General features: G+C 37.4%; 1 protein-coding gene across 1 annotated transcript; it reads left to right on the top strand.

Moving 5' to 3' along the window:
* Nucleotides 1–1,039: 1,039 nt before the first annotated feature.
* Nucleotides 1,040–16,711, top strand: LOC145986900 (gustatory and odorant receptor 63a-like). The gene is made up of 4 exons (XM_083121370.1): nucleotides 1,040–1,997; nucleotides 10,163–10,234; nucleotides 11,502–11,591; nucleotides 15,493–16,711. Exons 1-4 carry the CDS (start codon nucleotides 1,107–1,109, stop codon nucleotides 15,616–15,618), a joined length of 1,179 nt encoding a protein of 392 aa, XP_082977496.1. The 5' UTR covers nucleotides 1,040–1,106; the 3' UTR covers nucleotides 15,619–16,711.
* Nucleotides 16,712–19,618: the final 2,907 nt, after the last annotated feature.

A 19,618-nucleotide genomic window follows, 5' to 3' on the forward strand; every position in this document is an offset into this window, starting at 1 on the left:
TTGTGAATATTTTCTGTTTAACTACACTGCATTGTATCTTTATTAAATCTGTATAGTAGTAGGACTTACAAAGGTGGTGAATTAAGAATTCTATATTCTCTTGTAAATTTGGCAGTATGTAATAACAATCTGAAGTTTGCTTCTTAAATATTGCCAATTTTAAACTCAATGCATGTTTTACGCATTAAAAAGCTATGAAAGAAATGTGAGAAAGTGGATGGATACGTTGCAGTAATAGAATTAGTAAGAAGACAGACAACAACGATCATTGCCATAGTTTAAGAAATACACACACTGTTTCATAAATATTTCGGCTCTATAATTGCTGCGAAAAGAGACGTCTTAAAATTTTGGGAAACATTTGTTCGTGGATTATAGATCTATCTTTGTGTACTAATAAATAACGTATAATAATGGTAATTTAAACGGAAACAGGTTAAAAAAAATGCTTATACTTACATTAATCTTAAAGCGATAACAACGAAATATGGACATTAACGATAGAAGTGAGAACTACATGTGGCATTTTCACATCTTTGATGGAGTTGTGCATGATTCTATTATCCGGCACCACTCTTCTTCGTATGACCCCTTGTGAATTTACAGTAATTTCATTAATGGAGACATGTAATTACTGTAGAAGTAGCCCAACAATATACATAGTCGTGCCCTAGACTCACAAGCTACTTAAATTTGTTTTGAGACATTAAAACAAATGGCGATAATTATTTTCCTCGTCTGGCATCGTGGAAAACCCAATATATTTTGCTTTCCACACAAGACTCTCGCCATAATGAAAAGTTTGCAGTGCATTGTTCACGCTTCGTGACCGGAAAGTATCGATTCGGTATTCGTGTCATTCCCCTTGTATAAGTGATGTTTTCATTTGGGTGTGGTCCTCAGAAGAATCCACAAGGCTGGAGACTTCATTTCCTGAGTTGCCATTGACGTCTTCAAAGCAGGACATCACTCGTTGTGTTGTTCCGGTCCTGTTGTTTCCTTGTCTTGCCTCGATGTGGTCGAACAAGGTGAACTTCGCGTGCGCAGCAGAGTTCAAAGCAGACAGGAACGATTCTGGAAGATGCACAGGAAGAAAAACCAAAGCGATGCCGGACTTGTTCTACCACGACCTGAAACCGGTGTTCATAGTGCTACAGATTTCAGGCTGCTTCCCTATACAGCACAACTCACAGGGAGAGTACACTTTCGCAAAATGCTCACTGTTGACGGTTCTCACCATTCTGCATTATGTAATCTTCGTGGGAATGTCCGGCTACTTTGCTAGCAGCACAATAGAGCTCTTTCGCAAGGAGAACAGGGAATTTGACGACCTGGTGTTCGACGCCATCAGGCTAATATATATAGCCATGCCTCACATACATCTGATAACATTTCTGTGCAAGAGTAAGCAGATAGCTCGATACCTGCAAAAATGGTACGAGCTTCAGATGTCGTTCACGAAAGTCACAGGCATTGTGTTAGAAACAAACCAGAGAAGAAATGCAATCATATTGGTAATTTTAACTCCTGTGGTAACAACGCTCACAGTAGCTCTACAGCATTTTATTTTCGTTGACTTAAGTCTGTGGCACAAGGGAAACACCTTTTACTCCATAACGTTGAGTAATTACGTCGAAGTTATGTGGATCTTGATATGCTGGTCTCTGACTGCAGCTGCCAAAACATACAACGAAGAACTCAAGCGCTCCCTATCGGCGCCATCCACCGTGCCAGTAGTTGTGCTACGTCGCTATAGAGCGCTCTGGCTTCAACTTTGCCGCTTGATTGAAGAAACTGGAAGCGTTCTGTGCTACCAATATGCAACCCATTTCATCTGCATTTTTATAATTCTTACACTCTCTCTCTATGCGGCTGTTTCAGGAGTGTTAGATGATACTACAACGTGCATGAAGCACTTGGGATTCGGGATAATGGCGCTTCTTTTTATATGTCAGCTTCATATGATGATCAACTCTGCACATCAGGTGATGCAGTGGGTAAGTTGTTTTCCGTGCTGTAATTCTCTTCTTATTGCCTTTGTGTTGGAACGACAAAAGTAAAAACAATGTCTGGTTGGGAATGGGATTGAAATTTTCGAACACTCTATAAACACTAGGAAATTGACTACATCGATTTTAAATGGACACTTTACGTACAGTACTAGGCGGCTGGATAACGCGATTCCAAACCGGCCAGTCATAAGGTTTCAGATGTGGTAAGCATAGATAATTTGTTGTTACATTTCTATTTTGGCCATTTTTAGACGTTTACTACCTATTCAGTTAATCGTGAATACGAAGATGTATGGTGAAATGGATGATGGCACAAGTGCAATCGCACATGCATGAATCCATGTTTCGAATCTAGGACGATTGTTTTGGTCAGCAAACATTTGCAATGAAAATATGTTTTCTCAATTAATTTGAATTTTATTTTGATTCGCCTGATTACGTACGATAAGTATGAAAAACTTTCGCCCCAAAACACATCGTCCTGGTTCACGATGGGCTCATGCCTAAATGCTACTCCCATCATATGTCCTAGTAACTTTCATCCTAATTTAAAGGGTAACCGAAATGAGAGATGCATGGTTTCCCTTCGGTTAAGAGGCAAGTTACTTCTTGGGAAAAAAAAAGCTCTCATTTTCAATAACTTTCCACTGAAAGGTTCTGTCCCAATCCCACCCTGGGCACGGGTGTTAATTTGTGGTTATTCCTTTCACCTATCATCATTTACCCTTATGGAAAGTTTAGAAAGTAACGTTATGTGTGTACGGGCTCTAATATGGTATAATACACAAAATATTCAAAATTGTCTATTTTTTAAATAATAAACTGAGTAAGCAATAACCGTTTCAAGATAGTTAGTAGTGTTGCCCACGGGACGAGACGGGACATGCTTTTAAAAATTCGAGACGAGACGAGATTGAACATGTGTCATAAGACAAACGAATATTTTCGAGACGAGACAGCATTTCCACGAGACTCCACGAGACGAGACAGGCCAAAGTCTCGTCTCGTGGGCAACACTAATAGTTAGTTGGACGTTTTATATAAACGAATTCAATAGCTACACTAAATTAAATTGGAAAAGCAATATTTTATGTCCTTTTTCATTTTCACACTTGTAAACGCAATTGAAAAATAATTGTTTTCCGTCATTCCCCTGAAATTTCTATATCTTGTCTCTTAGTCTCTTCTATTTATAGATTTGCTCATACGCTATTTTTATTTGCTTGCTCTTCTATAAGCCGAATAAATTCTGACGCTCATATTTTGAAATTCACAAAGTCTAGCATAATTTACTTGACAGTAGTTTCGGGGTGAAAATAAACTTTCTTCAAGTTCCCTAGCAACGTCCGTTTCCATGGTCACCAACAAGCACGGCAAACTCTAAATAATTGCTTGTTTTTATACCTCTAAACATTTAGTTAAAATAAGCACGATGTAGATATTTTCGCATCGAATATACCAATACCTATACTGCAGAAGGTTTAACCTGGCACAGTTCGCGCCAAACCGTAGATTTCCTTCTGCTAGCCGACTTTCCCGGGTGTCAAGTGAGTGTTTTCAACCATTGGCAGAAGCCTTGGAGACAGCACGTGCTTTGTCCTCTGCCTACCAGGGGTCGCCGCTTCCTTCACGTGTCCTTTGTTGCCATGTTGTCAAGGAAGTGAATGTTCTGGTGGTGGAGACATCTGTGCTTGCACCCCCCAAATGACCGCTCGCAGCCCGGCCTGTCGCCACGTTTGATCGCTTGTGCCGAAATCAGTGGCAACAACGTCCTGCAGACGACAGAGAAGGTTTTGGCGGGAACCGTGCCGGGTTAAACCTTTTGCCCTATAATTGTGCATCTGGACTGAAACTGCTTATGTACGTAGATGTCACCCTTGTTTGAGGCACCTTTTCAAAACCAGGAGTTCCTAAAACCACGGAGTGCCACAAGGTGGGAATGCAGATTCGATACCTTAACTCAGAGGTCTATGATGCGCTCCTTCAAATAAGTGCCGACAATAAAACTGTCCAAATGGTTGCATATGAGGCTCAGTGTATTGCAAACCAGTTGCGTGGCTTTACATTTCTTTGCTCACTAGTTACCTGGTATGACTTTTTACTCCACGTAATGTAATGAGCAAATGTCTTCAAAACATTAATCTACGATGTGTTGGATGCTGTTAGATTATTTCTTGCAAACTTATCAGCGCATTGAAAAATGCAGGAGTGTAAAAACATTTCAAAGTTTCTTAGACGCCACTTGGCAGCCTTGTAGGGCCTCTCTCCCTCCGCGTAGGGGGGTGGCGACTTGTGAGTCCCGGTTGATGAGAAAGAATTGGCATGGAATTTAGATATACAGGGTGGGCGGAAAGTAACTCCCTATTTTTATTCTTTTTTTCCTCCTAAGATATTGAAAGTAGAAAGTTACTTTTTTACATGTAGTTTATTGTATACCATTATCTTCCCTTAAGTTACAACTCAATGTGTGCTCCAGTATTTTCTAAACACTGTCTTAAACGAACAGGTACGTTTGCTACGACCTTCCACAAGAACTCAGCAGGAACACCATTTATGACCTCACGGATCTTATTCTCAAGTTCACCAAGAGTTTGAGGTTTGATGCGATACACTTCTTCCTTAGCCCACCCCTATAAAAAAAATATCACATGGGGTGAGGTCTGGACTTCGCGCTGGCCATTCTGTGGGACCTCGGCGACCTATCCAGCGTCCTGCGTAGCGCTCATAAAGCCATTGTCTAACAGTCAAGGCGTAATGGGGGGGGGAGCTCCATCTTGCATAAATAACAGTTCACGTGCCTCGTCCCATTCAGAAATTGTAGGCCATACAAAATTGTCTAACATTTCCAGGTATCTTTCAGCGTTCATGGTGTCTCTCAACAGATAGGGTCCAATAATGCGAGAAGAAGTTAATCCACACCACACTGTCACTTTCGGCTTGCCCTGCATTTTTTCAATTGTATCTTTCGGGTTCAATTTCTGACCAATAATGGCTATTATGATAATTAACGAATTATCAAATTTTGATGCAATTTTGGCTCTATCTTCAATGCTCAATCGTACTGCCATCTCTATCTTCAAGGGCACTTCAAAGGAACTTCAGAGGCTTCAGAGGATGTGGAAAAAATATGCAACAAATGGCATACTTTAGTCTATAAAACAATATAACTTTTATTGAAATGTGTACATAACTTCAATAGAAATACAAAATTAAAAATAGGGAGTTACTTTCCGCCCACCCTGTTAGATGATCCAAAGATGGGCAACACTGCTCAAGGCCGAAATCGAAAGAAGAAGCAGTTTCAGTATGATAAAACTGTTGAAGATCCACAAAAACGATACAAAGTTGATTTTTACTACCAGGTCCTAGACGATTATTTTAGCTCTAAGAGAAAGATTTCAGCAGCTTAAACATCATAGTGAATTTTCAATTTATTTTATGAAAAGTTCCGGAATGAAGCTACTGAATTATGAACTAAAAGTGTTTTCAACTATAATAAAACAATTACACCAAAGGAGACCTTAAACTGATAAAGGGCCATGATCTTGCACCTAATGTGAGTGTAGAACTTGGAATTTATTAACTTTGTCGGTAACCGTGGCAAGTGGCGGACAAAGTTTTTTTTGGGGGGAGAATTAAGGCTAATAAAAATACTATCTTCAGTCAATTATGTCTGAAACACGCTTGTTTCCATTTTATGCAAGATAGCATTATAAGAAAAATAATATTACATGCAACGGTAAAGTTTCCTGTGCATATAGCACCATGTCATTTAGACACATTTAGAGGGTGGGTGGTAGGGCCACACACATTCTTGATCTCGGCCATTTTGGAGGTGATGTGATCAGCACCACTCTCCGGTTGCCTTTACCTCGGAGGGTTGCCACCAGGTACCCATTAATTTGAGGCTGGGTGAACCCCAGAGCCGCTTTATGCGGGGACAACGCAGGAAAGAATTCAGACCTCAGATCACCAACGCGGAGATCTGGGAATATTACATGTAATTCTTTTACAAATCCAATCATATATCACAGAACTACAACGGTAAACATATCAAGTCAAGCCTTCATTTCTCTCCTAATACTTATTACATTTAGGATACGTTTAAGAGAGAGAGAGAGAGAGAGAGAGAGAGAGAGAGAGAGCGAGAGAGTTTTCATAAAATATAATAATAATATAAAATTAGTGTAGCATTTTTTAAAGTTTAACTGTGGTCGAGCGAGATATCCTTTTGTGCTTAATAATATCGAAATGGTGAAACAAGTCTCATTATATATTTTATAGTTTGATGTTTTACTTAGGAATAGGCCTATATTGATATTCAATTTCCCGTTGCTGCATAATGACGGGGAGGAGGGGTCGAAAGAGAGCGGCATCTGCCGCCACTGCCCAGAGCGGCAAATTGACTAGCCCGGGCCCTGTTACTGACATATCAGTAGATGCGGAAACACGCTTTTGCACTTGTTTCACGTTCAACGCAAGACCACGCAATACATTGGACTCGCGTACTTTTGACGTGGCCTTTGGCCACATCTTGTACGCTCGCCGGCGTGACCTTCGGTCACTTTTTGTGTTTTTCAATGCTATAAATGCCTTTGAAAATATCTGAGTGTATCATTGGAGGAAGGGAAACGAGTAAGTGTCTCTCCTTATTTGAAAAGTTTAGAATGTAACGTTATGTGTGTACCGGCTCTAATATTGTACAAATATTCAAAATATTATTGTATATTTTCTTAATAATAAATTGGGTAAGTAATATCCTTTTCAAAATAGTTAATTAAATGTTTTATACATACGAATTCAATAGCGACACTAAATTTTAAGCAACATTTACTTCTGTTGACATTTTTAAACTTAATTGAAAAATAATTGTTTTCCGTCATTCCCCTCAAATTCCTACCTCTCCTCTGTAATGAATTCTGACGCTCATACTTTGAAATTCGTTAAGTCTAGCATAATTCACTTATTGATGTTTTCGGGGTGAAAATAAACTTTCTTTAAGTTCCTTAGCAACGTCTGTCTCCATGGACAACAACAAGCACGGCAAGCTCTAAAGAATTGTTTGTTATTATACCTCTAAACATTTAGTTAAAACAACCTCCATGTAGATATTGTCGCACTGAGTACACCGACATATGCGTAATTGTATCTGGGCTGAAACTTCTCATTATGTATTTAGATGTCAGTCTTGTTTGAGGCAGTTTTTCAAAACCAGGAGTTCATTCATCTGTGTGTGATCTGTGAGAAATATAATGTAGCTAGACAATTAAGAATTGAAGGAAACAATGTGTGCTGCAAAAAATGTCCGTGGCAACGGTTGCTAAGGACGTGAAGAAAGGGCATTTTCACCCTTAAGGAAGGGCTAATTGAGCGATTTTTTAATTTTCTCGGCCTTTTGGGACGATTTCATGGGGGGTCGTAATCGGGTATTTTTCGCCTCCGGGGCTTCCTACATCGAGAACATTTATGTCAGTGAGTGAGTCAGTCAGTCAGTGGTGGATTGGAGCTTTATAGTTATTGGACTCGCGTAATTTCGACGTGGCCTCGTCTTGTAAGCTCGCATGCGTGACATTCGGCCACGTTGTGGGCGTAATCATATTATAGATGGGGTAAAATGTCTTCATGTTGTATTGCGGATGAAGGGGAACAAGTGTATATGTTCGCTAATTTGAAAAGTTCGAAAGTTACTTTATGTGTGTATGGGCTCTAACAAGGTACAAAGAGTATTATCTAATTTCTTAATAATAAACTGAGTAAGTAATAACTGTTTCAAGATAATTAGTTGGATGTTTTTGCATAAAACGAATTCAATAGCGACACTAAATTGAAAATGCAATATTTACGTCTTTTGTAATTTTCACATTTTTGAACGTAATTGGATAATAACTGTTTTCCGTCATTCCCCCCAAAATCCTACCTTGCGTCAGTAATAAATTCTGACGCTCGTATTTTGAAATACGAAATGTCTGGTATAATTCACTTACAGTAGTTTTTGGAGTGAAAATAAACTTTCTTTAAGTTCCCTAGAAACGTCCGTTCCCATCGTGAACAACAAGCACGGCAAACTCTCTAAATAATTGTTTGTTATTATACCTCTAAACATTTAGTTAAAACAACCACGATGTAGGTAATATTTTCGCATTGAGTTTACCAATATATACGTAATTGTATCTGGGCTGAAACTCCTTATTATGTAGATGTCACCCTTGTTTGAGCCACCTTTTCAAAGCCAGGAGTTGATTCATCTGTGTGTTGTAGATCTGTGAGAAATATAATGTACAGGGTGGGCCAAAAGTCCCTTACCACCCCTTGTAAAATCGTTTTAGTGGAAATTGATGAATAACAACCATGTGTGACCACATTAGGCCTAGAGGGAAGTCATAAGGTGGGGGTGCCCTTGACGGCGGCCATCTTGGATACAAGTCCAGTTTTGTAAATGGGAAGGTAGGCATGCGATACATGATTTTAGGCTAGAATTTGATAAGGAAAACAATGGTGAAGAATTAAGAATTGAAGGAAACAATGTGTGCTGGAAAAAATGTCCTTCGCAACGGTTGCTAAGGACGTGAAGAAAGGGCATTTTCACCCTTAAAGAAGGGCTAATTGAGCGATTTTTTAATGTTCTCGGTCTTTTGGGGCGATTTAATGGGTCAGTGAGTGGTGGGATTAGGGCTTTATATATATTGGATTAACCCAAAAAGATATAAAAAGGACGTAAAATACGTTTAAAAAATATGACCTCTGAAAATAAGAGTGACATGATATGAGGGAAGTTTAAAAGGTTCATGATCTGAGGTTGAAGGAGATGAGCTAGGCAGATCTCCTGTGGTTTCCATGTAGTTCTACCTAATGAATGATTACTCCCACAGAAAATTAAATTAATTGTTCTATTTAAGGTAATTAATTCAACCTTGATTGGTGTAGAGTTCAGGAAAATATGACCATTGGTCACCTTTCTTTGCGATCCAAGTGCCGAAGGAGTTTCATGGTGTCCACGCTAGGCGAGGGTGCTCCTCCATCTAGTATATTCAAGAAGTGGTCTTCAAAATTCAAACGTTGTAGAGAGAGCATGGGGGAAGAATCCTCACACAAGAAGGCCTATCATTGTGACCAGAGAGAAACTCATTGACAGAATCTACGACTAATCAATAATCATGGCAGACCAACGAGTAATGGATCTTTACATTGTGTCCCAGGAGTGCGTCCATTTTGTCATCCACAAGGAACTTCACGTACCCAAGGTTCCAGCGCATGGGTTCCAAAACTTACGGTGCCTGATCACGAAAGGACCCTGTTCAACATGCCAAGAGGGAATCTCGCCATTTTTTAACCAAACCCCTCAAACGATTCTTGACAGTGAATGAGATCACTTTCAACCAGATAGACAAGAACAATGAAGGGAGTGGAGTGGAGACACCACAAATCTCCCTGTCCAAAGAATGCCAAGTGAGTGAGGTACGCAAGCAAGGTGATGTCTTCGTTTTCTGGGATGTTGGTGATGTGCTGCTAGTGGACTATCTAGAAAATGGCCACTGCACTAGAATTCTGAACAATCTGCACAAGAAATTCGAAGAGGAGCAGCATGTAAAGTCGTATGAAGGGTGTTCAGAACAAGCCAAGCATCCACAGTGGCAAGGACAACTGTAGATTGGAATTAGTCCAGCTTGCCTCTGTTCTTCTGAATATATCTTTTGACAAAGCTGAAAGGGGAAGTTGATGGGTCGCTACTTTGCAGCAAATGATGCAGCTATAGATGCTGTGGACAACGTTTTGTTCTGAAATATCAAGACGGTACCTTCTACAGAACGGACATGCGTATGCTACATATCGCTGATGGATCACTTTTATTAATCTGTGAGGGGACCATGTTTACGAAGCAAACGTGCTTGAACGATTCGTTCTCTCTCCTCCTACCCCAGGCCACGAACTTTCCAATCACCCTTTCAGATGTCGCCTTCAGATAGTTACTGCTTGGAAACACACCAATCGAATGCAGGCTTTTGCAGAACGTCACGCCAATATAAAAGGTTGAAATTGATTGTTAATTTTGAAACGACTTGTGCCGTGTGTCCCTTCACTGGTCACTTTCATTATACATTCTCATTAAACTTTAAAATCGTTGATTCCTAATAATTATTTTTCTCTTCTAGGCTGGGAACCGAGTTGAAGATCAGTTGCAAGATTTCCACCTGAGGGATATTGGTGAGCGAGCAGAGAATGAGGTACATATTGCTCTTATTTCCTTACGAGCATGCTCTCATACATTGAGTTATATCAGCGGTGGCGTGCGCAGAAATTTCGTAATCGTAAGGGTGTGGGGGGTGGGGGCGGGGGGGGGTAACCATCCTTTCTAGCCTTCGATGTCCCTCTTCTTTTAAATACAGCTTTATTAAGTGATTGAACTAAATTGTTTTAAAATAAACAAAATATTTTAACAATATGAAACGGAAACACGCACTATCATATTTAACGCAGAATACTATAATAAAAGCTATATATTTCTGATAAAAGAATCAGTTCCGCGTATTACCCCTTGATACATCCTTTTCTGTATCAAATAATAAACACTTTCAAAACGGTCTAAAACGCTTTTTTTAAACGAAAACTCAAGACAATTGACAGAGGTTCACACCACTGCATAATTTATAAGATATTCTTTTTATCAACAAGAAGAAAAAAAATACAATCCTCACTTCAGGAATTCCGCGGTAAATAGCAAAGTTTTCCCAACTGACTGTTATGCAAACTCAACTGTTAACAAGTTATTTTACATTCGGTTAGTCTCAGAGCCCCTCCCCTCACTGGGCACGCAACTTAATGAAAATATTATCATTTTTCAAAATATCATAATAAATCATGCCATATTATTTTAGTTGTTTCATGCCGCTTTTTTTAAAAAAAAAATGTTTAGGTTAATCGTAATGATAAATAATAAATTGACCCAATGGACGGGAAAGCAAGAATATAAGGATGGAGTCATACACATTTTTCTAAAACTTGCTTCGTTCTGCCCATTCGATTTCACCCTTTCTCTGCCGCTATGCGCGGCCTTGCTCCAGAGATAAAAGGGACCGATTTGAGTCAATCTCTCTTTAGCCTATATTGATTTTGCGGAGGAGGAGGAATAGGAGACAGAACAATTTGTCAAATTAAATATTCACTAAATAGCCTACTAACCATCCAAACTTTTTAGTTTTTCAATTTGCTCTCCCACTATTCCAAACTAGTATCGAGGACTCATATTTATCTAAGAATTAGATTATTTCGAGTCCATGCATATTTTCAATACAAACTAAAGCACGGGATAATTATTTGACAGTTCTCGTCTCCTTGCATCGTGTTTTGATTTGCAAACAGGAGTGGAACTTACAACAAATTCGATATAGATGGAACAAATTAACCATTAAATGTAGAACAAGTCTCTTTCATTGTATTTAATTAAACCTATGTCATAAATATTTGATCTTCTAAACTATAGTTTTATTGCAGGTTCGAGGATTTCTCCAGACAATACACTACAGAAGTCCATGTTTAAACCTTGGAAGTTACGTGGATATTAACAGAAGATATGTGACGTCGGTAGGTAGTAGTCCATCTAGTACACATGCATACACCATTGTGACATGAATTTGGTTCACATGAATTATTAGAAATTTACAGCAAGGAAGTTAAAGGAAACAGTCATCCTGAAACTACAGTTGATAGATATACTGAGTCCGCATCATTGTAATGAGTAACTAAACGCCCAGTCTTTCAACAGTCTTCAACAGAAGATATTGTCTAAGCCTGAAAGTTTTTAAATTGTTATCTACACTGATGGAAAGGAAAAAAATTAAGGCACCTTTCATTTCGAAATTTTATCCTCTTATCATATCAGTAGTGCATAAATACATACCGGGCGGTCCAAAAGTCCCGGAACGGTCACATATCGTGAGAAATACACATCGGAAAATGAAAAAACTTACTTATTCCGACTTACTTATTCCGATCCTCTTCTACCGATTGGTGTCGAGGTTTTGTAGAGAGCTCGCCATCTGTCACGATCTTCTGCCAACTTCCTTCCTTCACTCCACGAGATGTTCCTCCTGCTCAGGATATCCTTCATTCCCTCATTCCATGTCCTACGTGGTCTTCCTTTCGGTCTCTTTACACCCAATCCTTCCATTCTTGCTTCCCATACCTGTTTAGGTATTCGATGTTCAGGCATTCTGCTGAGGTGTCCAAACCATCTGAGTTGTGCTTGCTCCACATCCTGATATATTGGTTTTGTGTTTAATGTTATTCTGATTGTTTGATTTCAGATTTTGTCCCTTCTGGTCTTTCCCACTGTTCTCCTCAAATATTTCATTTCTACTGTTTGTAAGTTTTATTTTTGTTTTTCATTAATTATCCAGGATTCACTTCCATATATCAATGTTGGTACATAAGTTGATTTGTACACAATCATTTTTGTTTTTTGGCTTATTTCCTTTTTCCCTAAAAATCCTTTGTTTATGGCATAATATAATCTGTTTGTATTCTTTATTCGAGTGTTTAATTCTTCATCTATTTTTCCATTACTATTGATTGTAACACCTAGATACTTAAAGCTTTGTACTTGTTTTAGCTCTGAATCTTCAAGGCTTATTATGCAGGGTTTTTCTATTCTCCCTATCCTTAACACAGTTGTTTTATCTTTGTTTATTTTCATATATTTCTTTGACATATTACCATTTATTATTTCTAAATTCCTTTGTAGGTTTGCTTGTGAATTTGCAAACAATACAATATCATCTGCATATAAAAGTTCAGATACAGTTACAGTTTTCAGTTTCCAATTTCCTACTTTGAATTGTCTCATCTTTGGTTTTATTTCTTTCAGAACATCATCCATCATAATAATAAACAAGTATGGGGATAAAATATCACCTTGTCTTACTCCTGTTGATGTTTTAAATTCCTCTGATCTGTTATTGCCAGTTCTGACATAGCATCTATTTGTTCTGTAGAAACTTTGTGTTGCTTCCACTAATTGTTTGTTTACATTGTTTTTCTTTAGGGTTTTCCATAGCTCTTGCCATGACACCCTATCGAAAGCCTTTTCCAAATCTATAAAGCATAGGTATAATTCTCTATTGTATTCTATAACTTTCTCTATTATTTGCCTTATTGTAAATATGTGATCTTGGACACCTCTACCTGGTCTGAATCCACTTTGTGTCTCCTCTAATTTATCCTCGATTTCTTGTCTTAGTCTAGTTTCCAAAATTCTTGAATAGACTTTGCCAGGCACACTGAGTAGTGAAATACCTCTGTGATTTCCGCATTCCCTGTTATCTCCTTTCTTATATATTGGTATTAGTATTGATATTTCCCAATCCTTCACTATCTTCTTTTCCTTCCATGCCACATTTATTATTCTGAGCAGCAAATCTTCTCCTTCCTTTCCCATATACTTGATCATTTCTGGTGCAATGCCATCATGACCAGCTGCCTTTCCTAGTTTCATTCTACTAATAGCTTTCTTTAACTCTTCCCTCGTAATTACTTCTTGTTCTACATCTAGCATATCTGGTTCTTCAGGCCTTCTCTCCTCCTCCTCCTCCTCTTCATTTGGTACGTTTCTTTCGTTTTCACTTAATAATTTTTGGAAATAGTTTTTCCATCTTTTCATTATTTCTTGAGAATTTGTTAATAATTTCTTATTTTCATCATATATAAATTTTAAAGGGCAATCTTTTTGTTTCCTCATGTTCTTCAAAACTTTGTAAAAAAGTTTTTGATTTTCCTTACGATTTTGCTCCATATTTCTTCCAAATTGCTCCCACATTTCTTTCTTTGCCTCTTGAACCACTTTCTTCACTTTATCCCTCTGCTTTCTATATTCTTCAAATGTCTCCAGAGTACCCACTGACAGGTATTTCTTCCATTTTTCTTTCTTATCTTTTACCTCTGCTTCTATTTCTGGATTCCACCAATTTGTTATCTTTTTCTTGCTTCCTATTCTAGATGTTCCACATACTTGTTCAGCTGCAGATATTATTGCCTTTTTCCATTTACTCCAGAGTTTTTCTAAGCCCTCTTCTCTTTCTTCTACTTGCTCATTCGCTAGTTCTTCTTTCACTTTCTTTCTAAATTCTCCTTGAAAATTTTTCTCTTTCAACTTGTATACCTTTATCTTCTCTCTTATGTTGTAATTTATCGTTTTCTTCCTTCTATTCATTCTTGATGTCTTACTTTTAACCCCTATGGTCATATCTAATATGAGAAGTTTATGATCAGTGTTTACTTCTGGCCCTCTTTTAACTCTTGCATCTCTTATGAACTTTTTCATATCTCTCCGCACAATGATGTAATCTATTATAGATTTTTCATTTCTGCTTGGTTCCTCTCTAGTATATTTGTGTATGTCTTTATGTATATACATAGTGTTGGTGATAATCAGATCATTTATTATACAGAGTTCCAATAGTCTCTCTCCATTGTTATTTATAACTTCTTCTCCATACTTTCCTATACACATCAAATCGGAAAATGAAAAAAATACGTGTTTAATAAGTGAAAGAAAGCTATTCAATGATATCACACTTGATTCGCCACCCTTGCCCCCTGGGGTGGGGCGGGGGAGGGGGGCAACTGTGAAATTTTAAATTGAAACCCCCATTTTGTATTGTAGAATCGGAAAGAGGACTTTATTCAGAGTCCAACGAGCTATCAACCATCCTCCTATCTCAATTAGGAACGGAGATGTGGCGATTTTAAATTTTCGCAAAAATAATAATAATAATAATAAGTAAATAAATAAAAATAAATAAGAAATTTGCACGTTTGTGTTTTTTGTTTTATTTATTTATTATTATTATTTTGCGAAAATTTAAAATCGCCACATGTCCGTTCCTAATTGAGATAGGAGGATGGTTGATAGCTCATTGGACTCTACTCTGAATAAAGTGCTCTTTCCGATTCTACAATACAAAATGGGGGTTTCAATTTAAAATTTCACAGTTACCCCCCCCCCCCCGCCCCATCCCAGGGGGCAGGGGTGGGGAATCAAGTGTGATATCATTGAATAGCTTTCTTTCACTTATTAAACACGTATTTTTTTTCGTTTTCCGATTCGATGTGCATTTCTCACGATATGTGACCGTTCAGGGACTTTTGGACCAACCGGTATAAATGTTCAATGGTTAAGCCTTATTTGTACGTTAAAAAGAAAAAAAACACTACACTTGTTGTTGAGGGCAGTTTATTTTGCAAAAAAAACTTTACATGATGTTTCTACCCTATATCAGAGTCTTTCTCACACCAAGAACTAAACACAAGACATTGATATAGGGTAGAAACGTCATGTGTAAAGTGTTTTTAGTAAAATTGCCTTTATCAACAACTGTAGTGTCTTTCATAAATGTTCACGAATGCAATAGTCCCAGTATCTTACTATATCTTGAAACATGTTTACTAAAATTGTTATTGTTAATCACCTGCTATTTTTTCATTTCAGCTATTTGGGACTTTGGTAACATACCTTGTTGTTTTGGTACAGTTCAAAGTTGGACAACCATCAACACCACCACCACCTGGAAATACTACAGGCATAGAAATACAGGAGTTAATGAAGGAATACTAGAACTACCCTGCAAGATAATTTTATTGACAAATTTGAAATGCAAAAGATTTTATTTATTCAATTGTGCATGGATATCCACAGAACTTTTTCCAGGGAGGGGCACGCAAATATATCTTTCCCAAGGGGGCAAACGAGGCGTATTTCCCCCATAATAGCGTTTTCAAAAACACTCCTTCAGTTTGAAGTTATCTTGTTCCTGTAACAGCCTTATAACAATTAACATAAATTACTGTGACTGAAATGAAATCACATGTCTCAAATACGTATATAATTTTTAGGTTGGTATTCATTTTCCAAGGGGGCCATATCTCACCCCCCTCTTCCCTCCGAATGTCCATGCTCATGTGTATGGATTATGAATATTTTGATTGATATTTTTGTCTGTAAATAGATGGAGTATATTACTTTATAAGGATTTGGATCTGTATACATAGACACATGCAACTAATGTAAACTGTGGGAATTGCAACAAGTACTTGTTCCTCACATGGCAGTGATATATAAAAAAAATCATTTGTACCAATATGGAAATACATCTCTTTCCATTACAAACATGAAGAAAAATTAATAATAAAAATTGAAAATATTTAGCATAATATTTCAGTAGGGCAGAACAGATTACCTTTAAATGTGTTACGATCAATTGGGAGGCTTGTGGTGACCACACCCATAACCCATATAGACATAGACTCAGTAGGCTAGATCCAATGGGCAAACAAATTTGGGACAGTAAAGAGTATACAATTGAAAACTAAAAATATATACTCCTAATTTTGGAGAATTATTAAAGAATAATTATCATAAAGATGTGTAGTTTATTATTTAATATCATGCCCTGGGAGTCCTGCTGCTACTGGCATTAGCATTTTAGCAAGTGCTATGTATTTTGATGGGTTCCTATATAGTCAAATCGTTAGCACTCTCACCTTTGGTGTGAATGGCCCTGAACTCGATTCCCGGTGGAAGACCCCAAAAATTTAGTTTTGACCCAGCATCATGAGGACTATTTGGGATCTACTTGAAAAGAATAAATAGCGATTTCTGGTCTTGAAAGCCAGAATAAAGCAGTGATGGTACTTTATGTGCTGACCACATGTCACACCATGGCACCATGGAAAGCCGCTTGGCAGGTGCTGGCCCTCAGAAGTTATATATTTTTATGACATGCAAATATGTTTTTTGACAAAGGTAGAAAATGTTTTAATAACTTAAAAACAGACTCCAAGGGTGCCAGGTTAGAATCCTGGCCTGAGCGTTCTTTGTGTGTCCCTTCAATTTCATCATATCATCACTCATCCTCATCTTCGCAATTAGCCAAAAGTGGCAGAAATGGGAAGTGAAATAAACCAATTCAATCAAAAACTTAAAAACAGAAAATGAGATGTCAGTGTAAATGCATTGAACTTATAACAGAGCTCCAATGGGAAAGAACTACAGAAAACTTTTACCTGTTTCGAGTACAAGTTTAGATTAGCAAGAAGCATTACAAATATATATTTTTAAAAAGTATAATATGTGAAGTTGATAAGTGTTTATTTGGTGTCAATAAGTGGAAGTTAACATAAAAATAAAAACAGAAAGAGAGAAATGAGAGATGTAGTTCTTAAGAATGATGTAATTTGTTTTGATGACTGTAAATGACATTTAGATCTGGCAATAATTCTAGAAAATTGGGGAGAGGGCGGGAAGTAGAAAGATGCACTTCTCTTCTAATAATGTAGCAAACACACCCACACAAATATATAATTACACGTATTATGGAAGAAAATATTAATAAACAATTTACTTTTAAGTTGTTTTCAAGGCTTTATTTTATTACATGTAAATCCATATATTCACAGCCTAAAAAATATATCTACAAATAACAAAAATGTGCACAAAATTAGCAGGCAAACATACAGCTGTATCAAGCTTTGCATGTTGATTTCCTCAAACCCAGTAGTTTGGAAATGCAACTGTGTGTGCTGTATAGAATGAGAATATTGTAAAACTATGTAATATGATTCAGATGGAATAATTCATTTTTTCAATTTCATTTCTAAGATTCACAGAGAAAAAATAGAGAAGGGGAAAAATAAGCTGCTCTGGGCGAATTTAGATGAATAATAAATTATTCATAATCTCATAGATTATATATATTCTCTCTGATGAAGTTTTTACAATTTTTTTATATTGTAAGCAATATAACAATGCAACAATTCGAAGTGACAATTAACATAACATACTATAACACAAGATCATATATATGTTGTAATACATGTTTCATTAAGACACCTAAGTTTATTGTCTGATTTATATTATGTTCTAACAATATTTTAAGATTTTTTTTCTCACTGTTCTAGCACATTCATTCAATACCAGGGTCCTTCTTTCCCCTTTGTGTGCCTGACGGGAGCATGCTTGGTGGCCACCCGGATGCCAACTCCCATCAAATCGTGTGCGATATCTCCGCTATGGAAACCGCTAGTTTCAAAATGACTTCAAGTTCTCAGGGTAATAGTTACAATTACATTCAAAATTAGCACGTTAATTGTCACGGGGGATGTTGGAAATGTTGTCCTCGTGCATCCACTCGTTTCTGGAATGGTTTTAGGAAATTTGTGGGCTGATCCCGGAGATTTGTTTTAAATTTATGCAATAATAGGCTAATGATTTGCAATAAAATGCCTTTTCTTGTTCCTTGGCCAGATAATGTAGGCATTTATGTTTAAAAACAGTCTCGTGACATTCATTGATTGAGTTGGTGTTTTAAGTCCACTTTATGCACAGTAAGGCTAATCGGGACTGGACCTACAGTTTAAAGTGGAATCTGAACCACTGTGCCTCTACCAGGTACGGAACCCCTTGATCACAAGGCGACAATGTTACCACTACACCATCAGGGAGGCACAAGAGTTGTAAAGGAGAGAATGCATTGGCATCCCGTGAAATTATTTGCACCTTACTAAATAAATATTGATTATAGCCTGCAAAAAAATTTTCTTCCTCGCTTCGCTCGCATTATCTCATAGTTGTCTGTCATGCATTGTAAATTGCCCGAACCACTATGTGCCTGAGTGAGTGGTATTCATGTTTCACAGTTATAACACCATTAAGCTTTGTTTCCATGATTATGAAAAACTAAATATGCTGACCAAGGCAGTAATTTATTTTATTAAAAACAAACTAAAATGTAACGTTTCAACCTTCTAGCAAGGTCTTCATCAGACTTGATACAGAGTCTGATGAAGACCTTGCTAGAAGGTTGAAACGTTACGTTTTAGTTTATGTTTTTAATAAAATAAATTACTGCCTTGGTCAGCATATTTAGTTTTTCATGTTTCACAGGTATAGTGTTCTTTTGTAACTGTTTTAGTCACAAGTGCTTCTTTAGAAGGTAACAGCTTTTTCAGTGCCTAATCCATGTAAATTATGAAAGATGTTCAGCATGTTTAGTTTGATTGATTTCATTTATTTTACTTCGCTTTTTGTGCCACTTTTGGCTAATTTGCAAAGATGGAGATGAGTGATATGATAAAACTGATGAATGAACACACACACAAACATCCAGGCCAGGACCCTAGGACCCCTGGTGTCGTAGGGCCATATGCAGAACGATTAGTACCTATTTTGCATTTTGTTCTTATTTGCCTGCTTATTTTGCGAGTTTTTAGTGCCTATCAATCCTCATCCTGTTTATAAGCCCTTATTTAACCTCCCTTAGATTCGTAATGTGATGACTGTGGATGGTGTAAATAATATAGGACACTGAAAACTCTCATATAAAAATTATGTAACATTTTGAAAGCAGTTAGTAATTAAACTTGCGAGAATTCTTTCAGTCTTTAAAGATGAAAACTTTTCTTAATCGCAGAGACTTTATTTCTAAAAAAATATATAACAGGCAAATTATTGTGGGGGTTCGAGCCCCACTGGCACTGTCCCCTACTTCACTAAACTACAACAATTTCTTTACGCTGTGTGTACTTCTGGCTTCATGGCAATACTGGCATCGAAAGCG

The sequence above is a fragment of the Lepisma saccharinum genome, chromosome 1 (genome assembly GCF_977018435.1).
Source record: "Lepisma saccharinum chromosome 1, izLepSacc3.1, whole genome shotgun sequence".
In the NCBI taxonomy this organism is placed as follows: Eukaryota; Metazoa; Arthropoda; class Insecta; order Zygentoma; family Lepismatidae; genus Lepisma; species Lepisma saccharinum.